The sequence below is a fragment of the Salmo salar genome, chromosome 19 (genome assembly GCF_965601325.2).
Source record: "Salmo salar chromosome 19, fSalSal1, whole genome shotgun sequence".
In the NCBI taxonomy this organism is placed as follows: Eukaryota; Metazoa; Chordata; class Actinopteri; order Salmoniformes; family Salmonidae; genus Salmo; species Salmo salar.
Window position 1 is genome coordinate 8,898,705 of NC_138309.1, and position 20,613 is coordinate 8,919,317.

General features: G+C 41.8%; 1 protein-coding gene across 1 annotated transcript; it reads left to right on the forward strand.

Moving 5' to 3' along the window:
• Positions 1 to 8,287: 8,287 nt before the first annotated feature.
• On the forward strand, positions 8,288 to 14,551 carry spag6 (sperm associated antigen 6). Its single transcript, XM_045702045.2, has 11 exons — positions 8,288 to 8,490; positions 8,624 to 8,719; positions 8,880 to 9,046; positions 9,405 to 9,588; positions 9,669 to 9,874; positions 10,085 to 10,258; positions 10,414 to 10,566; positions 11,258 to 11,449; positions 11,630 to 11,746; positions 13,707 to 13,852; positions 13,968 to 14,551. The coding sequence occupies exons 1-11, from the start codon at positions 8,466 to 8,468 to the stop codon at positions 14,029 to 14,031; spliced, it is 1,524 nt and encodes a 507-aa protein (XP_045558001.1). The 5' UTR covers positions 8,288 to 8,465; the 3' UTR covers positions 14,032 to 14,551.
• The last annotated feature ends 6,062 nt before the right edge of the window (positions 14,552 to 20,613 follow it).

Genomic DNA, 20,613 nt, shown 5'->3' on the forward strand with positions numbered 1-20,613 from the left:
TATCTATCTATCTATCTATCTATCTATCTATCTATCTATCTATCTATCTATCTATATATATATATATATATATATATATATATATATATATATATATATATATATATATGCAATCACTACTCCTTCCTTCTACTTCAAGGCACTCCACACCTAACTGGGACAGAGCTGATTGGGACTTCATCGGGTTCTCAAGTGGTTTTGTTTTGTTTTACGTAGCCTATAGGCAACTGGCATGATGGGTAGGTGCACTGTAGGCAAGTAGATTGCATTAATGCATTGGTCACCCAACAATCCTTCACCGGAGGGCCAAGGTTTAGCCTTTAAAATGTGACCAGTGCACAACAAACGTGTGCCATGGTGATGATATGTTACTCTATATGTTTTTCAAGGCCGTTGATTTTATCAAAGGTAAATTACATTTGGAGAGGCATTGAGTGGTTTCAAGCTTTATCCTTTATGGTGAACACATATTGGTTGTGGCAGCAGAACAGATAATATGGACATTGTTATAAGAAATAAAATAAGCTCATATTCTTTGATTTTACTTTGAGATGAACTCAATGAAATAAAACTACAGGGTTTAGATACTTTAAGGTAGTTTCTCATCAACTGTCTGGTCTTCCATGCGACAACACTCAATTTAAATCTGACAAAATCTCTATTAATATAGCGCATTATAAAACATTTGAAATATGCTTAAAGATGTTAACCTATTTTATAAATCTTTAGGCTACTGTATGTAATGTATGTATGTATAGTCAACTCCAAAATTATTGGCACCTTTGATAAAGATGAGCAAAAAAGACTGTATAATACAAATACCGAGCTAAATTGTATGCTCAAAGGATTGGAAAAAGTACATTATGTTATACTAATAGCCCTACAATTACTCAGAGAAAGAGATTTTGTTTAACAAGTAAATAAAAGGTTTCAAGATAGGTGTCAAAATTATTGGCACCCATTCAAATGATTGTAAATAAAATCAAACAAAATAAAATCTGCATTATCATTCTAGTTTATTCAAGTTAATCTGAGCTTTAGGAACTGTATTGTGGCCTTCCATGGCTTCCTGTTTCACTGGGATATAACAATTAGGTAACACGCATGTAAAATCCCTTTATCATCCATCCCCATGGGGAAAGGTAAAGCACTCACAAATGAAAAGAGACAAATCGTTGTTGACTTTCATAAATCAGTCAATGAGTATAAAAAACAAATGAAAAACGAAATATACCACTTTCCACTATTAAGGCAACCATTAAGAAGTTTAAAACCACTGGAACAGTGGTAAACTTGCCTGGTAGAGGGCATGTGTATTTGTCCCCAAGCACAGTATGGAAGATGGTTCAGGAGGCAAAGAAAAGTCCAAAAACCACAGATGAATTAGAGAACTTGGTCGCATCTTGGGGTCACTAAGTCTCCAAATCTACAATTAGACACCACCTCCATGCCAACAGGCTATTTGGAAGGGTTGCCATAAAACAGCTTTATTGAGAGCAAACAACTAATGTAAATGCCTGGAGTTTGCTAAATGGCATTGGCACTTGGACTGGAACCAGGTGTTATGGTCAGATGACATGAAAATAGAGCTCTTTGGCCACGCACCAGTGGTGGGTTTGGCCTCGAAAGAAGGATGCATATGCAGAAAAGAACCTCATACCTACTGTAAAATATGGTGGTGGATCTTTGATGTCACATGGCTGTTTTTATTCCACTGGTGCTGGTGCCCTTGTTAAGGCAAACTACATCATGAAATGAACAAAGTAGCAGGAAATTCTAGCCAAAACCTGGTTGTCTCTGCCTGGAGGCTGAAACTTGGCCGCAAGTGGATCTTCCAGCAAGACAATGACCCCAAGCATACATCAAAATCCACAAAGAAATGGTTAATTGACCACAAAATCAACATTTTGCAATAGCCATCTCAGTCTTCGGACTTGAAGCCCATTGAAAACCTGTGGTTTGAATTGAAGAGGGCAGGCCATAAGCGCAGACTGAAGGATATCAAGGATCTGGAAAGATTATGTATGGGTTGGTGTAAGATCCCTCCCAAGGTGCCTTTATCCTCGCAAGGGGAGGGTGCACAAAGTATTGAAAACAGGGGTGCCAATCATTTTGACACATCTTTGTTAGATCATTTCTTTATTACACTGAACAAAAACATGAACACAACATGTAAAGTGTTGGTCCATGTTTCATGAGCTGAAATAAAAGATCTCAGAAATGTTCCATACACACAAAAAGCTTATTTCTCTAAAATGTTGTGCACAAATTTGTTTAAATCTCTGTTAGTGAGCATTTCTGCTTTGCCAAGAGAAGCCATCCACCTTACAGGTGTGGCATATCAAGAAGCGGATTAAACAGCATGATCATTACACAGGTGCACCTTGTGCTGGGGACAATAAAAGGCCACTCTAAAATGTGCAATTTTGTCACACAACACAATGCTACAGATGTCTCAAGTTTTGAGGGAGCGTGCAATTGGCATGCTGACTCCAGGAATACCCACCAGATCTGTTGCCAGAAAATGTAATGTTAATTTCTCTACAATAAGCCTTCTCCTAATTAGTTTTAGAGAATTTCGAAGTATGTACAACTGGCCTTGCAACCGCAGAACATGTGTAACCACGCCAGCCCAGGACCTCCACATCAGACTTCTTCACCTGCGGGTCGTCTGAGGACAGCCACCTGGACAGCTGATACTACTGTGGGTTTGCACGACTGAAGAATTTCTGCACAAACTGTCAGAAACCGTCTCAGGGAAGCTCATCTGCGTGCTCGTCATCCTCACCAGGGTCTTGACCTGATTGCAGTTCAGCGTCATAAACGACTTCAGTGGGCAAATGCTCACCTTGGATTGCCACTGGCACTCTGGAGAAGTGTGCTTTTCACGGATGAAAAACCGGTTTCAACTGTACCGTCCAGATGGCGTTGTGTGGGAGAGTGGTTTGCTTATGTCAACGTTGTGAACAGAGATATGCCCTGAAGAGATCCTGAGGCCCATTGTCGTGCCATTCACCCCCCACCATCACCTCATGTTTCAGCATGATAATGCATGGCCCCATGTTGCAAGGATCTGTAGACAATTCCTGGAAACTGAAAATGTCCCAGTTCTTTCATGGCCTGCATACTCACCGGACATGTCATCCATTGAGCGTGTTTGGGATGCTCTGGATCAAAGTGTTCGACAGCTTGTTACAGTTCCCACCAATATCCAGAAACTTTGCACAGCCATTGCAGAGGACTGGGACAACATTCCACAGGCCACAATCAACAGCCTGATTAACTCTCTTTGAAGGAGATGTGTTGTGCTGCATGAGGCAAATGGTGGTCACACCAGATACTGACTGGTTTTCTGATTCACGCCCCTACCTTTTTTCTTAAGGTATCTGTGACCAACGGATGCATATCTATATTCCCAGTCATGTGAAATAATTACTGTGTCAAATAATTACTGTAGAAGGAATTTTTCAAAAAATGCTAGGTGTTAGATACATGTAATTACCATCAATATATGAAAATTCCATGTAAATAGGTGTATGTCTTATCAGTGCAACAATGGAAAGGGCAATTTTGATATTGATTATAATGACTTATAAACATTTTTTATTATGTATATTTATAGGCACTGCACAATTTTAAAACGGTGTCTGTGAAGATTGTATTGACAGTTTTGAGTGCTCAACCACAAGATCCCAAGAAAATTGTATTTGCAATTGCCTGCTGGTTTGTAGTTGTGTAAGCTATACACCATATTGGCTGTATAAGTTTCTCAGTAAATCGACAACAACCCCTTAAGTAATTAGACTGCACTAATGCAGATGTTTGATATCACTATTTTCATGACATTCAAAGGTCATTTTGAAACTTTATTTTTATTTTGTATTAATTAATTTATTGCATGGCTGTTTCTTTAGGACCTCTATCCCCACTCATTCCTTATCTGACCAAGAATTAGATTTACTGAAAATATATGTAAATGAATTTGAATCATGCTAAATTTCGACAGATTATTTCCCAAATTAACAGAAATTAGGCCCGTACATTAGCCTAATATTGTTTATTTTAAAATATCTCGCCATGAAACAACTTACCTTTTTTACTTTTTGCTTTTGATCAAATAATAAATGTTTTTAATCCTGACAAAATACAACATTTATTCAAAAGTTTCAAATGTATGATTTCTCTTGTAGCCTTGTAGCCGACATGGTAGAACTTTGGTTTCATTAATTTGTTTAATATGTGAGAAACTTTGGAGCTGTCCATATTGGTCTGACAGGTCTGAAAGAACGTAGGTTATGCACACTGTCAATGTCGGTTAGTACTTGGGTGGTCCACCAATTAGGTGCCTTTTGCGTAGTGTAACTTGAATGAAAAAAAAAAACGTTTTATTTCACCTCATTTTTACATTCTGTCATGAAGAGATGTCAATATGTTTAACATAATTTAAAAAAAAATCCATCTCAAGAGATTAAATTAATAAAATGACTATCGTAAGTGCCTATTTAGTGACAAATAAGGTAACTGTTGACAATAACAGGGTTGACAACTTAATCTTAAACCATCCATAAATCCTCTTGTTACAGGGGGAATAGAAACTTGTTGTGTGCACCAGGGAGGGGCAATTAAATGCCAGCTTTCACCCCCAAAATTACATTGTTAAAACATTTCTAGCCTGTCTATCTATGGGTAACAGGGTTGACTTGCTATGCTCGGCCCTCTCAGTTTTCCACCACAAAACACCCAAAAATTGCCCAAAAGAGTAGAACCAGCTCACCTGCTTTAACACTATGATTTGACTACTAGATGTTCAATGTTTCTTAAAAAGAATATTTAAAAAGGAATAGTTTCACCATAACAAAAACAAAAGTTCAGTTTATGTAACAGGGTTGACCTTAAATGAGGCTTGTTTTTATGAAACACTAATCACATGAAATAAATAATAATCTTCAGAAGTATCTAAATAACTAGGGCTTTACAATGATGGTGAAAACTTGGAGAAATTATGGGGTTAAGTGGGTTAAAATCTTCCTAGAAGTCAGAGGATGCTTAGACAGACATGTCAAAATGCTGAACTTTGGCACTTTAGCAAGTTTATTCATATTAAAAATCGTATTTATTGAATATTTAATGTGGTCTATATTAAAGGGCACTTTATTTAATATTACAGGTTTTTAAAATGAAATATTTGTGTACAATTTCTACTTTAAATATCTTAGGGATGCAAAAGGAACTCATTTCATGGAACAACCCATTTCCCTTATGATTAATAATAATAATAATAATGCAAATCATATATGCATTTTATAAAGCGCTTTTCATTATACAGATTTTTTTTTTTAAAGCAGACTACATGTAGTTCTTGGGCTGGACAATGGTCTTCAACAGAGGCTGGCTCGTCCAGGTCATATCCAGCTCAAATGGGCTGCATATAGGCCCAGCCTACTACCACAGAGTTTCTAAACTAAGAGGCGCAACATCGCAAAACTGCCGGGAACGCCTGCGAAACAGACCAAACACACCAGGCCGGGGTTTGAAAAGTCAATGACAGAAGTTAAGCATTATTCCTTAGTTGTTAATTTTCTCAAAGTCTAAAGGCACAAGCTAGATCCGAGGCAATGTCTTAAGTAGTTGAACATGTTACTACTCCAACCTCGTGAAAGTGACAAACTGAAACGTTTTATTTTTCGTCAAAAACAACTTTATATCAAGTGCCTTTGATTTGACGGCCTGCACACGCGCATTTCAGCGCGCCAGACGACCGTTAGACCCGGTGACTTGTTCTACACATGAGCTTTGCTAGCCAACGTCGCCATGACATCACCGACACGTTTTTCGATTGGAGAAGCAGTTTTAGCCTGTCTTCATAAAGTACTGTCTTTGCTACAACCATCTCCTGAAAGTGAGTCTAGAGTCTTCACTCTCCCCCCTCAGCACTCTCCCCTTTCACGCGGTTCTCAGCTCCTCTGATGCCCTAAAGCAGGCTTGAGTACAGGGAATCAAACCTAGTCATTTATGTCAGACTTTTGAAGATACAAAAATATATCTAAACAATTACCATCTTACAGTACTTTAATTTCCTTAGCATAAAGCTTAATTTCGGAATAAAAGTACTTACAAACAACCGTAGCTAGGCCTATAGCCTAATGTTTGATGTAGGCTATGGCATAGCATTTTTCTGTCACCATGTAGACTAAGCATATATATATTTTTTTAATTATATCTATTAGTGCGTATATATAAAGCCTATTGGTTCAATGGAGTTGCACCCCATGATATCCCCATTGTGGCTACATTGTTACAAACTTTTGTGTAGAATCTCTCTCACTTCAACGTTTCAGTGTAGGCTAACCATTTGAAGCTTCAAAGTAACAATGTTGTTATTCTATAATTATCTTTTTTATGTGCGTGAAGGTGCGAGCCAAGTCATCAACCACTAAATGGATTATTTCACCATAGAAAAAAATCATACTGATTCTCTCTTACTTGGGCAATATATGTTTTCGGGAGTGAGACAATGGAAAGCAGAAGCTGAAGGGGCACACTTTTCACGTCGTTTCTCTCGGTCGGCATGCTACACTTCAAAGTGCAAGGACTGTCCGAAGCGCGTCCACGTTCAACCGAGAACCCTCCGCCTGGGACCTCATTCATAAATTAAATATGGTGGGTTTAGCCTATATATAGTTTACAATTGCACTTTCATATTAGTATATTTAGCTTTATTTGAACCAACGACCGCTAACTACCATGTGGCTGGACCAGTTTTCCCAAAAGCTTAACATGGGTAACTTTTTGCTTGTTGTCCAACCAACAACGTCAATGCCACTGCCACAAGCCAATACACTAAATTTACCTGAGAATTAGATTTGCACTTATTTCACTGCGATTGATTAGTCAACATGCAATAATAGGCTACCTGCAAATAATTCATCTCAGTGATTGACAACATACAGGTCCTGTACACTGTCAATCACTGAGATGAATTAGTTGCTGGCTTCATAAAAAACTGTTTATCTGATGGATTTCAGACATCTCTCTCTCAATTCAATTTCAATTTAAGGGTTTTATTGGAATGTAAAACATATGTTTACATTGCCAAAGCAAGTGCAATAGATTATAAACAAATGTGAAATAAACAATAAAAAATGAACAGCAAACATTGCAAGTTCCAAAAGAATAAAGACATTTCAAATGTCATATTGTCTATATACAGTGTTTTAAAGGGTGGCTACTTTGAAGAATCTAAAATATATTTTGATTTGTTTAACACTTCTCTGGTTACTACATGATTCCATATGTTATTTCATAGTTTTGATGTCTTCACTATTATTCTACAATGTAGAAAATAGTACAAATAAAGAAAAACCCTTGAATGAGTAGGTGTGCCAAAACTTTTGACTGGTACTGTACATATACACTACATGACCAAAAGTATGTGAACACCTGCTTGTGGAACATCTCATTCCAAAATCATGGGCATTAATATGGAGTTGGTCCCCCTTTGCTGCTATAACAGCCTCCACTCTTCTGTGAAGGCTTTCAACTAGATTTTGGAATGTTGCTACGGGACTTGCTTCCATTCAGCCACAAGAGCAATAGTGAGGTTGGGCACTGATGTTGGATGATTAGACCTGGTTCGCAGTTGGGGTCCCAATTCATCCCAAAGATGTTCGATGGAGTTGAGATCAGGGCTTTGTGCAGGCCAGTCATGTTCTTCCACACCGATCTCGACAAACCATTTCTGTATGGACCATGCTTTGTGCACGGGGCCATTGTCATGCTGAAACAGGAAAGGACCTTCCCCAAACTGTTGCCACAAAGTTGGAAGCACAGAATCATCTAGAATGTCATTGTATGATGTAACATTAAAGATTTCCCTTCACTGGAACATAATTGCACACTCACAAACTCGACCAAAAACGAGGGCTGAGGGGCTTACTTTGCCAACTTCCCTTGCTTGGCTAATCATTTCGACCAAAGACAAAGATGGCCGCGGGGAGGGTGTGTCTTTTAATGAGTTTGAAACGCAGCCATTAGAGTATGCATATTCATGTCTAGGCTAGTAGCATAGCATCTCTCTCCATTGAATACAGGCGGTTGACGTCAACAAATATAATCGAATATTCAAAACAAGATTTACAATAATGAGATGTATTCACTCATCCAAAGAAAGGAAAGGCGGGAGCTAGACAGCCCCCCGTGATGCTTGGTGGACAACGACTCCCATTGTGAGGGCTAAGAGACGTGTATCTCGTTACAGCTCAGTGACGCAACCTGCTTTTGCTTCCGGTTTGTTGCTAGGGCAACAGTGACATGCTAACCCAAACTTGAGGCTGCGAGAGTTAGATGCTGCACCGCACTGTTTACTGCTGCTTTTCAGGGAAAACTCACAAGCAACAATATATTTGTTGCTGTTACATATTTATTAGAAAAGTGGAGTTCTTTAAAAAAAAAATCTAATTGTAATCATGAGTCAACGACAGGTTTTACAAGGTAAGATCATTCGAAGTTGCATGTTTTCACGACTGTTTTCAAGGCTGTTTTGATTGAACCCCAAGCAGTGCCAGGCAAAACTTGAAGAACATGATGACTCAGTTGTTGAAATATTAATGGATCTATTTTTTAGTGTTTGAGCAGTATCAGAAATCAAGGACACAGTTTGTGCAGACTATTGCTGAGCTTGCAACAAGACCACAAAACATTGAAACTTTACAAAATGCTGGTAAGTTGGGACTTGGGTCGCCTACAGTACCCATTTCTCTCTAAACCAATATCCTCTTTTAGGTGACTTTCATTGATGTGCTTCTGATCACATTTCTATAGCTAAAGTTAGCTCTTATAACAAGACAAGTCCTTCCCTACTGTACCTGTCCCTCCTCTAGGTGTGATGTCCCTGCTGAGGCCTTTACTGCTAGACGTGGTTCCTACCATCCAGCAGACAACTGCTCTGGCTCTGGGACGACTGGCCAACTACAATGACGACCTGGCAGAGGCCGTCGTCAAGGGAGACATCCTCCCACAGCTCGTCTACTCCCTGACCGAGCAGAACGTATGTCTCTGTCTGTGTATGTGTGTATGTGTGTGTGTACACCTACATACCCTCCCTCATTCACCATGCTGAATGTTGTCCCTGACACTGAGAGTGTGTTGGCATTCTCCCCTGGGAAGGGGGCCACTGCAGAGCCTAAAGCACCTTTCACACCACAGCAGGGCCTTTCTCTCTGTCTGGTATCTACCTTCTCACAGGGATCTGGGTGCTTGGCCACTGCTCTGAATGTATACTCTTGCTAAAGAGCATCTGCTAAATGTGCATTAAATATTTTATTCTCCCATCGGTGTGTTTGTGTGTGTCTGTGTCTATATGTGTGTGTGTGTGTGTGTGTGTGTGTGTGTGTATGTGTGTGTAGAGGTTCTATAAGAAGGCAGCAGCGTTTGTCCTGCGTGCGGTGGCCAAGCACAGCCCTGCTCTGGCCCAGGCTGTGGTGGACTGTGGAGCGCTGGACGCTCTGGTCATCTCTCTGGAAGAGTTTGACCCTGGGGTCAAGGAGGCTGCTGCTTGGGCTCTGGGATACATTGCACGCCACAATGCACGTAAGGATATAGTACACACACGCGCACACACACACACACGCACACACAAACAGTAACACCCCTCCCCTTTCTGTATGTAGACCTGTCTCAGGCGGTAGTGGATGCGGGGGCCGTTCCTCTGCTGGTGCTGTGTATCCAGGAACCAGAGGTGGCCCTGAAACGCATCGCTGCCTCGGCCCTTAGCGACATCGCCAAGCACTCCCCTGAGCTAGCTCAGACCGTGGTCGACACCGGCGCCATCGCACACCTGGCCCAAATGATCCTCAACCCTGATGCCAAACTGAAGGTGAGGGGGCAGGAACACTGAGACAAAATAAGGCCTACCTAGACAGGTTTGCAGATTAAATGTATGTCGTGTGGAAAGACATAAACGAGATTAGGTTAGATGTTACAGTCGTCTCTAAAACCCTGCATCCCACTCTCTTTCTTTCTTTCCTCCCTCTCCTCTTCTTCAATTCCTCTCCCTCCCCATGTCCCCTCCCCCTCCTCCATTCAGAGGCAGGTGTTCTCTGCCCTGAGTCAGATCAGTAAGCACTCGGTGGACCTGGCTGAGATGGTGGTGGAGGCAGAGATCTTCCCTGCTGTCCTGGCCTGCCTCCGAGACCCAGATGAGTACGTCAGGAAGAATGTTACCACACTGATGAGAGAGATCACCAAACACACACCTGAGGTACACACACACACACCAAACATCAGAGGTACACAGATGATACACACACCACACTTCAAAGCACACATTCATCTACACCAAACACACCACACACTAGAGGTACCAAAACATATTCTCACCTGTATCCCTACCCTCGCCTGAATGTGTGTGTATAGCTGTCTCTGATGATCGTGAACGCGGGTGGTGTGGCGGCGGTGATTGACTACCTGGGTGATAGCCGTGGTAACGTGCGGTTACCTGGGATTATGATGCTCGGATATGTGGCCGCTCACTCTGAAAACCTTGCCATGGCCGTCATCGTGTCTAAGGTGTGTGTGCACTATGCATGTCTCCAATGTGTGTGTGTGCACTATGCATGTCTCCAATGTGTGTGTGTGTGCACTATGCATGTCTCCAAAGTGTGTGTGCACTGTGCATGTCTCTAAGGTGTGTGTGTGCACTGTGCATGTCTCTAAGGTGTGTGTGCACTGTGCATGTCTCTAAGGTGTGTGTGCACTATGCATGTCTCCAATGTGTGTGTGTGCACTATGCATGTCTCCAAAGTGTGTGTGCACTGTGCATGTCTCTAAGGTGTGTGTGTGCACTGTGCATGTCTCTAAGGTGTGTGTGCACTGTGCAGGTCTCTAAGGTGTGTGTGTGCACTGTGCATGTCTCTAAGGTGTGTGTGCACTGTGCATGTCTCTAAGGTGTGTGTGCACTGTGCATGTCTCTAAGGTGTGTGTGCACTATGCATGTCTCCAAGGTGTGTGTGTTTGTGTGTGCACTGTCTACAAGGTGTTTGCTCTTGCTCCCTGCCTCTCCTTCATAACCTCTCTCCTCCCTCCTTCCCTCTCCTTCCTAACCTCTCTCCTCCTCCCTCCTTCCATCTCCTTCATAACCTCTCTCCTCCCTCCTTCCCTCTCCTTCCTAACCTCTCTCCTCCTCCCTCCTTCCATCTCCTTCATAACCTCTCGCCTCCTCCTGTCCTCCCTGGTTGTTGTTGCTCCTCCGGCCCTGTAGGGGGTGCCCCAGCTGGCCATCTGTCTGTCTGAGGAGCCAGAGGAGCACATCAAGGCGGCCACAGCGTGGGCGTTTGGCCAGATCGGCCGCCACACCCCGGAGCACGCTAGGGCCGTGTCCACAGCTAACGTCCTGCCCAAGCTACTGGCCCTCTACATGGACACGGACAGCTCAGAGGACCTGCAGGTCAAGGTAAGGTGTCATAGGTCAATGTTGTCACAGGTTACACACAACCTGTGTAGTAGGCAGGGATGCTGCTGAAGATCTTACTGAACAGTTCTGAGGGTCATAAGAGCTGCAGACAGTAAGACCATAACGTATTCTCTATCATCCTGAGTCCTGACATCTCCCCTCCCTCCTTCTGTCCCCCAGGCTAAGAAGGCTCTGAAGAGCATCCTACAGAAGTGCACCTACCTGCCTGCTCTGGAGCCCCTGCTCTACGAAGCTCCCAGCAACATCCTCAAACATGTCGTCTGCCAGTTCAGCAAGGTGGGGGCGCATTTCTCAACACTTATTTACATAGGCCTCTTCAGACTACTAGGTATCACAGAAAAGATTCTACAAGGGCCCCACACAGCCTAATACTATTTTCAACTTGGAAATCAGAATGTTTTAATACATACAGTGAGGGGAAAAAGTATTTGATCCCCTGCTGATTTTGTACGTTTGCCCACTGACAAAGAAATGATCAGTCTATAATTTTAATGGTAGGTTTATTTGAACAGTGAGAGACAGAATCACAACAAAAAAATCCAGAAAAACGCATATCAAAAATTTTATAAATTGATTTGCATTTTAATGAGGGAAATAAGTATTTGACCCCCTCTCAATCAGAAAGATTTCTGGCTCCCAGGTGTCTTTTATACAGGTAACGAGCTGAGATTAGGAGCACACTCTTAAAGGGAGTGCTCCTAATCTCAGCTTGTTACCTGTATAAAAGACACCTGTCCACAGAAGCAATCAATCAATCAGATTCCAAACTCTCCACCATGGCCAAGACCAAAGTGCTCTCCAAAGATGTCAGGGACAAGATTGTAGACCTACAAAAGGCTAGAATGGGCTACAAGACCATCGCCAAGCAGCTTGGTGAGAAGGTGACAACAGTTGGTGCGATTATTCGCAATTGGAAGAAACACAAAAGAACTGTCAATCTCCCTCGGCCTGGGGCTCCATGCAAGATCTCACCTCGTGGAGTTGCAATGATCATGAGAACGGTGAGGAATCAGCCTAGAACTACACGGGAGGATCTTGTCAATGATCTCAAGCCAGCTGGGACCATAGTCACCAAGAAAACAATTGGTAACACACTACGCCGTGAAGGACTGAAATCCTGCAGCGCCCGCAAGGTCCCCCTGCTAAAGAAAGCATATATACATGCCCGTCTGAAGTTTGCCAATGAACATCTGAATGATTCAGAGGACAACTGGGTGAAAGTGTTGTGGTCAGATGAGACCAAAATGGAGCTCTTTGGCATTAACTCAACTTGCCGTGTTTGGAGGAGGAGGAATGCTGCCTATGACCCCAAGAACACCATCCCCACCGTCAAACATGGAGGTGGAAACATTATGCTTTGGGGGTGTTTTTCTGCTAAGGGGACAGGACAACTTCACCGCATCAAAGGGACGATGGACGGGGCCATGTACCGTCAAATCTTTGGTGAGAACCTCCTTCCCTCAGCCAGGGCATTGAAAATGGGTCGTGGATGGGTATTCCAGCATGACAATGACCCAAAACACACGGCCAAGGCAACAAAGGAGTGGCTCAAGAAGAAGCACATTAAGGTCCTGGAGTGGCCTAGCCAGTTTCCAGACCTTAATCCCATAGAAAATCTGTGGAGGGAGCTGAAGGTTCGAGTTGCCAAACGTCAGCCTCGAAACCTTAATGACTTGGAGAAGATCTGCAAAGAGGAGTGGGACAAAATCCCTCCTGAGATGTGTGCAAACCTGGTGGCCAACTACAAGAAACGTCTGACCTCTGTGATTGCCAACAAGGGTTTTGCCACCAAGTACTAAGTCATGTTTTGCAGAGGGGTCAAATACTTATTTCCCTCATTAAAATGCAAATCAATTTATAACATATTTGACATGCGTTTCTCAGGATTTTTTTGTTGCGATTCTGTCTCTCACTGTTCAAATAAACCTACCATTAAAATTATAGACTGATCATTTCTTTGTCAGTGGGCAAATGTACAAAATCAGCAGGGGACCAAATACTTTTTTCCCTCACTGTATAAGTTTAGGATTTTTTTTTAAACATGTTTGAGAAACAATTTTCATCAGTCCAGTTTATAAGTGCAAGACTTGATTTAATCTCTGTCTTTAATCTCTGTCAAAGGCTTCAGGGCTGGTTTCCCAGCCCTGAATGTTTGGTTCAGACAGCCCAGGGTTTCAAAATCCAGTGCATTGTATTCCTTGTATCCTCCCCTCTCCCCTTCTCTTCCCCTCTCCAGGTGCTGCCCCATGACAGCAAGGCTCGTCGTCTGTTTGTAACCAGCGGAGGCCTGAAGAAGGTTCAGGAAATTAAGGCTGATCCTGGATCTGCCCTGCAGGAATACATCAACTCTATCAACAACTGTTATCCTGAGGAGATAGTCAGGTACACACACACAATCTCACACAAAAACATCATATTCATCTAGCATGTTTCTACTACCAGGCATTTCCTCATCCCCAAGTGAACCCTAAATGTGTCCTCTGTTCTCTTGCTGTAGGTACTACTCCCCTGGCTACTCAGAGACTCTGCTGGCGCGGGTAGAGAAGTACCAGCCTGTCTGAGGGTCTTAGCCCAGCTTACTGGGGGTTACGGGCTCACATACCTCTATTACTGATTTGTCTATTTCACCCCCGACCATGAATATGAGGACAGCAGACCTATATAAAACAATCTCTTGTTATTGCAGTGATTATGTTGTCTGTCTTTGTCTCAGTGGCCATTACATTATCATATGGACTGTATATGCATTGTCATAGCTGTGTAGATCTGTGTTAGCATTTGTTAAGAAGAATGAGGCATTGCATCATTAACTTGCTCAACAGTGTACTCTGTATGCCTAAACAAGTAACTTATTAGTATTGAACCATTGTATATGCAGCTAATATTCATAGGTTTATTTTATATTTATAGGATATATGATTATTTCCACAAGAAATGTAATGTTGTGTGCATTATTGCTTTTCATCCAGCATGCAGGTCTTTCATAAAATAAACATTATAGTAATTAAACGTAACAAGCCTAAAACCATACATATTTTTAATTAAAACAGGACAGTGAAAATAAAGATTTACTCAATTTTAGATACGAACTCTGCATTGTTATTTCCATTTACAGTATTTCTTCCTTAAAATAATGTTTCCTAGGACGAACTATGAGCTGTTCTTCATTAATATTATGTCTTCCTAACGATTCCTTTATGGGACCTCATCTTATAAACTAATACTCAGTTGAATGTCAACAAATTAATTCTGATGAATAAGAAATATTTGGGCTTTTTTTTTAATCATACAGACAGAATGTCGTTGACAGCTGCCTTTGCGGTTGTTGTAGGCTATCGCGCAGACCCATAGCAGTTGTAACCAGCACTCTGCTGCTCCCTGGCGGCCGCATTCTCCTCCCGTCTCACATTACATTTTTTCCAACAGTCGTGCAGCACATGGCGACACCCTGTTTGTTTACTGTCCGTGACATGGGTTAACTCCAGATTGCACTGACGGTAAAAAAAAAACATGGTTGGCGTATGTGCGAGTCTTTCTAACCACTACTGGCCTATATGATGTGCAGAATGATTTGGGGCGACAGGTAGCCTAGAGCGTTGGACTAGTAACCGAAAGGTTGCGAGATCGGATCCCCGAGCTGACAAGGTAAAAAGCTGTCGTTCTGCCCCTGAGCAAGGCAGTTAACCTACTGTTCCTAGGCCGTCATTGAAAATAAGAATTTGTTCTTAACTGACTTGCCTTGTTAAATAAAGGTAAAATAAAAGTCTGCTTTTGACGTATATGGTTCGAGGAGCCTTATTACAGGACCACCAGAATATTTTGTATATAAAAAAAAACTTGGGTATAGAATATAATGAAAAGAGCTGCAGTTGGGTTGGGTAAGATGTACATTTGGACAAAAGTGCAGAAATGAAATGGCCCGTCGAATCAATGGTTTAGAATCCAAGGTTCACTGCAGCCTCTCAGACTTGAGAGAGGAGAAAACTCAATGCGAGTTCTCTGGAGCACAACTCAGAATTAATAAAGTCTGTCGAAATGTACATTTAAATGTGTTATTGCTTTTTGTCTCACTAAATCGTTTAATGAATTACTAATAGACTTCTTATACCGGCTAATTGTTCAGAATCTATATTGGTGATAGTTTTGTTTAGGATAAATAGGCACATTTTCCTTAACATAATGGTTGCATTTTTAAAGCCCATAAACGGGAGAGAAAAAAGTTAAGCAAAAATAACCAAGGCCCTCACACACTCTGGATAAATCATATGGACTACGTTAGGCTACACATCTTCTGACACAACAATGCTCTCATGTAATTCATCTTCTTTTTTAGACTGAAAGGCGGTCTGCTAATTCAGACCTAGGTTGTCTGCTAATTTAGAAATCTAACTTTAATTTAAGATACAAAAACATGTTTTCGTTTTATGATTTTCAAGGTATGTTCATCCACATGGAAGGACAATTTGTTTATACATTTCTTGCAACTTTCGATAGGGCATGTGAGTAATATATTTATTTTATTGGGTAATCTATTAATTTCCAGTCATCTTAACATTTGAGAAAAACAAAGAGGGATTTAATGTTCACACGAGAAGCACTTTTAATTACAAGCAAGCAAGCAAGCAAGCAAGCACACACACACACACACACACACACACACACACACACACACACACACACACACACACACACACACACACACACACACACACACACACACACACACACACACACACACACACACACACACACACACACAGCACCTGGACAGGCGTGAATCTCCACAGTGTGTGTGATAATCACCCTCACTTTGTCATTATTCTTAACAAAATCATAAAAACTCGAGAGGAAGGCCTATATTATTCAGGCCTCACCAGGGTTAAAGGCTGCAAGAAGATATGCTTAAGGCTGTAAAGTGCCTTCAGAAAATATTCACACCCTTTAACTTTTTCCACATTTTATTTTGTTGCAGCCTGAATTTAAAATTATTACATTTAGATTTTGTGTCACTGATCTACACACAATAATGTCTAAGTGGAATTTTGTCTGTATAACATTTTTGAAATTAATACAAATTTAAATCTGAAATGTCTTGAGTCAAATAAGTATTCAAACCCTTTGTTATGACAAGTCTATATAAGTTCAGGAGTAAAAATGTGCTCTACAAGTCACATAATCATTTGCATGGACTCATTCTGTGTTCAATAATAGTGGTTAACATAATAATAGTGGTTAACATTTTTGGATGACTGCCTCATCTCTGTACCTCACACATACAATTATCTGTAAGATCCCTCAGTTGAGCACAGATTCAAGTACAGATTTAACCAAAAGGATCAGGGAGGTTTTTCAATGCCTCACCCCAAAAAATTGGTAGAATCTTAAAAAAATATATATATATATAAAATATAAGCAGATGCTGAATATCCCTTTGAGCATGGTGAAATTATTCATTAGACTTTGGATGGTGTATCAATACACCCAGTCACTACAAAGATACAGGCATCCTTCCTAACTCAGTTGCCTTAGAGGAAGGAAACTGCTCAGGGATTTCACCATGAGGCCAACAGTGATTTTAAAACAGTTACAGAGTTTAATGGTTGTGATATGAGAAAACTGAGGATGGATCAACAACATTGTAGTCACTCCACAATACTAACCTAAATGACAGAGTGAAAAGAAGGACGCCTGTACAGAATATAAATATTCCAAAACATGCATCCTATTTGCAACAAGGAAAAATACTGCAAAACAATGTGGCAAAGAAATTAACTTTTTGTCCTGAATACAAAGAGTTATGTTTGGGGCAAATCCAATACAACACATCACTGAGTACCACTCTTCATATTTTCAAGCACGGTGGTGGCTGCATCATGTTATGGGTATGCTTGTCATCGGCAAGGACTATGGAGTTTTTTAGTATAGAAAGAAAAGGAATAGCACAGGCAAAATCCTAGAAGAAAACCTGGTTCAGTCTTCATTCCAACAGATGCAGTTGTAAATGAGAACTTGTTTTCAACTGGCCTACCTGGTTAAATAAAGGTGAAAAAAACCAGACACTGGGAGATGAATTCACCTTTCAGCAGGACAATAACCTAAAACTGAAGGCCAAACCTACACTGGAGTTGCTTACCAAGACAACATTGAATGTTTCTTGGTGGCCTAGTTGCACGCAAGACTTGAACATGTCTTTCTAGCAATAAACAACAACCAACTTGGTAGAGCTTGAAGAATTTTTTAAAGAATAGTGGGCAAAAATTGTACAATCCAGGTGTGCAAAGCTCTTTGAGACTTACTCAAAAAGACTCACAGCTGTAATGCTGCCCAATCTGTTTCTAACATGTATTGTCTCAGGAGAGTGAATACATTCATGTTTTATACTTTTACCCCTTTTTCTCCCCAATTGGTAGTTACAGTCTTGTCCCATCGCTGCAACTCCCCTACGGACTCAGGAGAGGTGGAGGTCGAGAGCCATGTGTCCTCTGAAACACGACCCTATCAAGCCGCACTGCTTCTTGACATACTGCTCACTTAACTCAGAAGCACCAATGCATCAGAGGAAACATCGTCCAGCTGGTGACCGCAGTCAGCTTGCAGGTGCCCGCCCCGCCACAAGGACTGGCTAGAGCGCGATGGGACAAGGAAATCCCTGCCGGCCAAACCCTCCCCTAACCCGGGCAACACTGGGCCTATTGTGCACTGCCTCATGGGTCTCCTGATCAGCTGTGTGACACAGCCTGGGATCAAACCCAGGTCTGTAGTGACACCTCAACCATTGCAATGCAGTGCCTTAGACCACTGCGCCACTCGGGAGGCCAGGACGGTGAATACTGATCTAATCAAGATATATTACAGTTTTATTTTTCTTACATTCTTACAAGTATTTGTGTAGATCATTGACCAAAAGTGACAATTAAATACATTTGAATCCCGCTTTGTTACACAACAAAATATGGAAAAGGTCAAAGGGTGTGAATACTTTCTGAATACTTTCTGAAGGCAATACAGATACTGGCCTGTGCATAAGGATGCACCATGTTACTGTAAAATTACTGTAACTCAACAAGCACAGTCCACCATGCAACATGGCTAGAGTACATGAGGACAACTACTGGCTTTTACAATCCTATTACACAGTGTTTTGCATGGTGCATGAAGGGACCTATTTATGACAGAGAACACATATCCTTAGTAAGCCAATATCGATCATAGGTTTATTAATACCATAATGACGCTAACAACCCTGCTGACCAGGTGTGGCATGCACATGAAGGCCTGTCTTTAAGGCTGTGTAGTGGCAGGTATTGACTTGCAATGACTGCAGGGCAATGTAGTCTAATTATGACTATAGACGATTGTGTGAAGGTTGACTGACAGTTGCAGGAATGCTAATTATAAAAGTGTTTGTGCGTGTGTGTGTGTGTGCGTGCGTGTCTGCACGTGCGCATTCTCTGCAATCTGCTCCCGGTTAAGAGAATTGTAAATTATCGTACAAAGGGATGCTTTCTCTCTTCCTTAGTGAAATCGTTTTGTTTCAGTCTTTCATACATTTTTTCACACCAGTGTGTATTCTGTTTCTCACCCCGCATACAGTGGGTTCAGGGTTACAGCTGTTACCTGTTCTCATTTCTTATTAGCGTGAAAACACGCCCACCTTCAACTTGTAGCTACACTCTTCAGTCCTTCATCTCCATCTCGCTGCATCTCTTTTACTGCAGGCAGTCCGCCCGATCTGACGCAGATCCACGAACGAAGGCAGACACATGGAAAATGCATTTCTTATGCACACAAACGTTTATCGTCTGCATTTACGCGTGTGTTGTCAACGGAGCTATTGAAACCATTTCAGGAAAAGGTAGGCATTTTTAAACGCTTTTACAATCAGGCTTAAGGCAATAAAAACAGCCCAACTGTTGTCTATGCAATTCATCCAAACGACAGGCCACTACACGGGAAACAAGTGATTCATTCACCGATATTATTTAGCAATAAAACGCCAGGTGTTTTTCTAAACAATTTATGTCTAAGAATGACCATTTGTGTAGTTGTTACAGGCCTAAGTGTTTTAAATTGCATTCATTTATGTAAGTCATTTTAATATAATTGACTAGCCTACACAACCACTTCAAGTAAACCAATTTGATGAAATAAACAATCTTACCTTTTGTGTCTTGCCTGTTATTCTGGTACACAGTGTTGCAGTGGTTTGTGGGGTGTTATAACAACAGTTCTGCGGGACCGGCCAGTGGTCTGTCTAAAGCCCCGGATTGTCAAGGCCTCCATCCCATCACCTGCTCACAGCGCTGTCTGGATGGCGGGTAAGAGAGGGAGTTATTGTACTTTTATATCACCACAGAAAAGAAAGTGTACTTTTTAAAATGTTGATTCACAAACTGTATAATGTTTGATAGAAACATAACAAATTAAAAACACCTTGTGATGCACTTGACATGAATCCTTGATGTGGATACATAGAAACAGCTCCTTTCTACCAATGCTGTGTAAGATGTTTTTGAGTTACATTTTCACTAAGCAGGCATGGTGTCCTGTATGAAGGGAAGACAAATAACCTGTAAGGCATGTCTACACATTCCTAAACCACAGACCTTCTTCAGATAGAGAGAGGGAGACAGAGAGAAGGGGAGAGAGAGGGAGAGTGAGAGAGAAAGGGAGAGAGAGAGAATGAGGGAGACAGAGAGAAAGGGAGAGAGAGAGAGAGAATGAGGGAGAGTGAGAGAGAGAGGGAGACAGAGAGAAAGGGAGAGAGAGGGAGAGTGAGAGAGAAAGGGAGAGAGAGAATGAGGGAGAGTGAGAGAGAGAGGGAGACAGAGAGAAAGGGAGAGAGAGAGAGAATGAGGGAGAGTGAGAGAGAGAGGGAGACAGAGAGAAGGGGAGAGAGAGAGATAATGAGGGAGAGAGAGAGAGACGGCGAGAGAGAGAGAATGAGGGAGAGAGAGAGGGAGACAGAGAGAAGGGGAGAGAGAGAATGAGGGAGAGTGAGAGAGAGGGAGACAGAGAGAAGGGGAGAGAGAGAATGAGGGAGAGTGAGAGAGGGAGAGAGAGAGAGAGCTAGAGAGGGAGTGAGAGAGAGAGAGACAGAGAGAAAGGGAGAGTGAGAGAGAGACATACAGAGAGAAGGGGAG

Coding starts and splice junctions, on each gene's coding strand:
- spag6 (XM_045702045.2), top strand. CDS start 8,466: ATGAGTCAACGACAGGTTTTACAAG. Junction 8,491..8,623: donor TCAACGACAGGTTTTACAAG/GTAAGATCATTC, acceptor TCTATTTTTTAG/TGTTTGAGCAGTATCAGAAA. Junction 9,589..9,668: donor CATTGCACGCCACAATGCAC/GTAAGGATATAG, acceptor TTCTGTATGTAG/ACCTGTCTCAGGCGGTAGTG.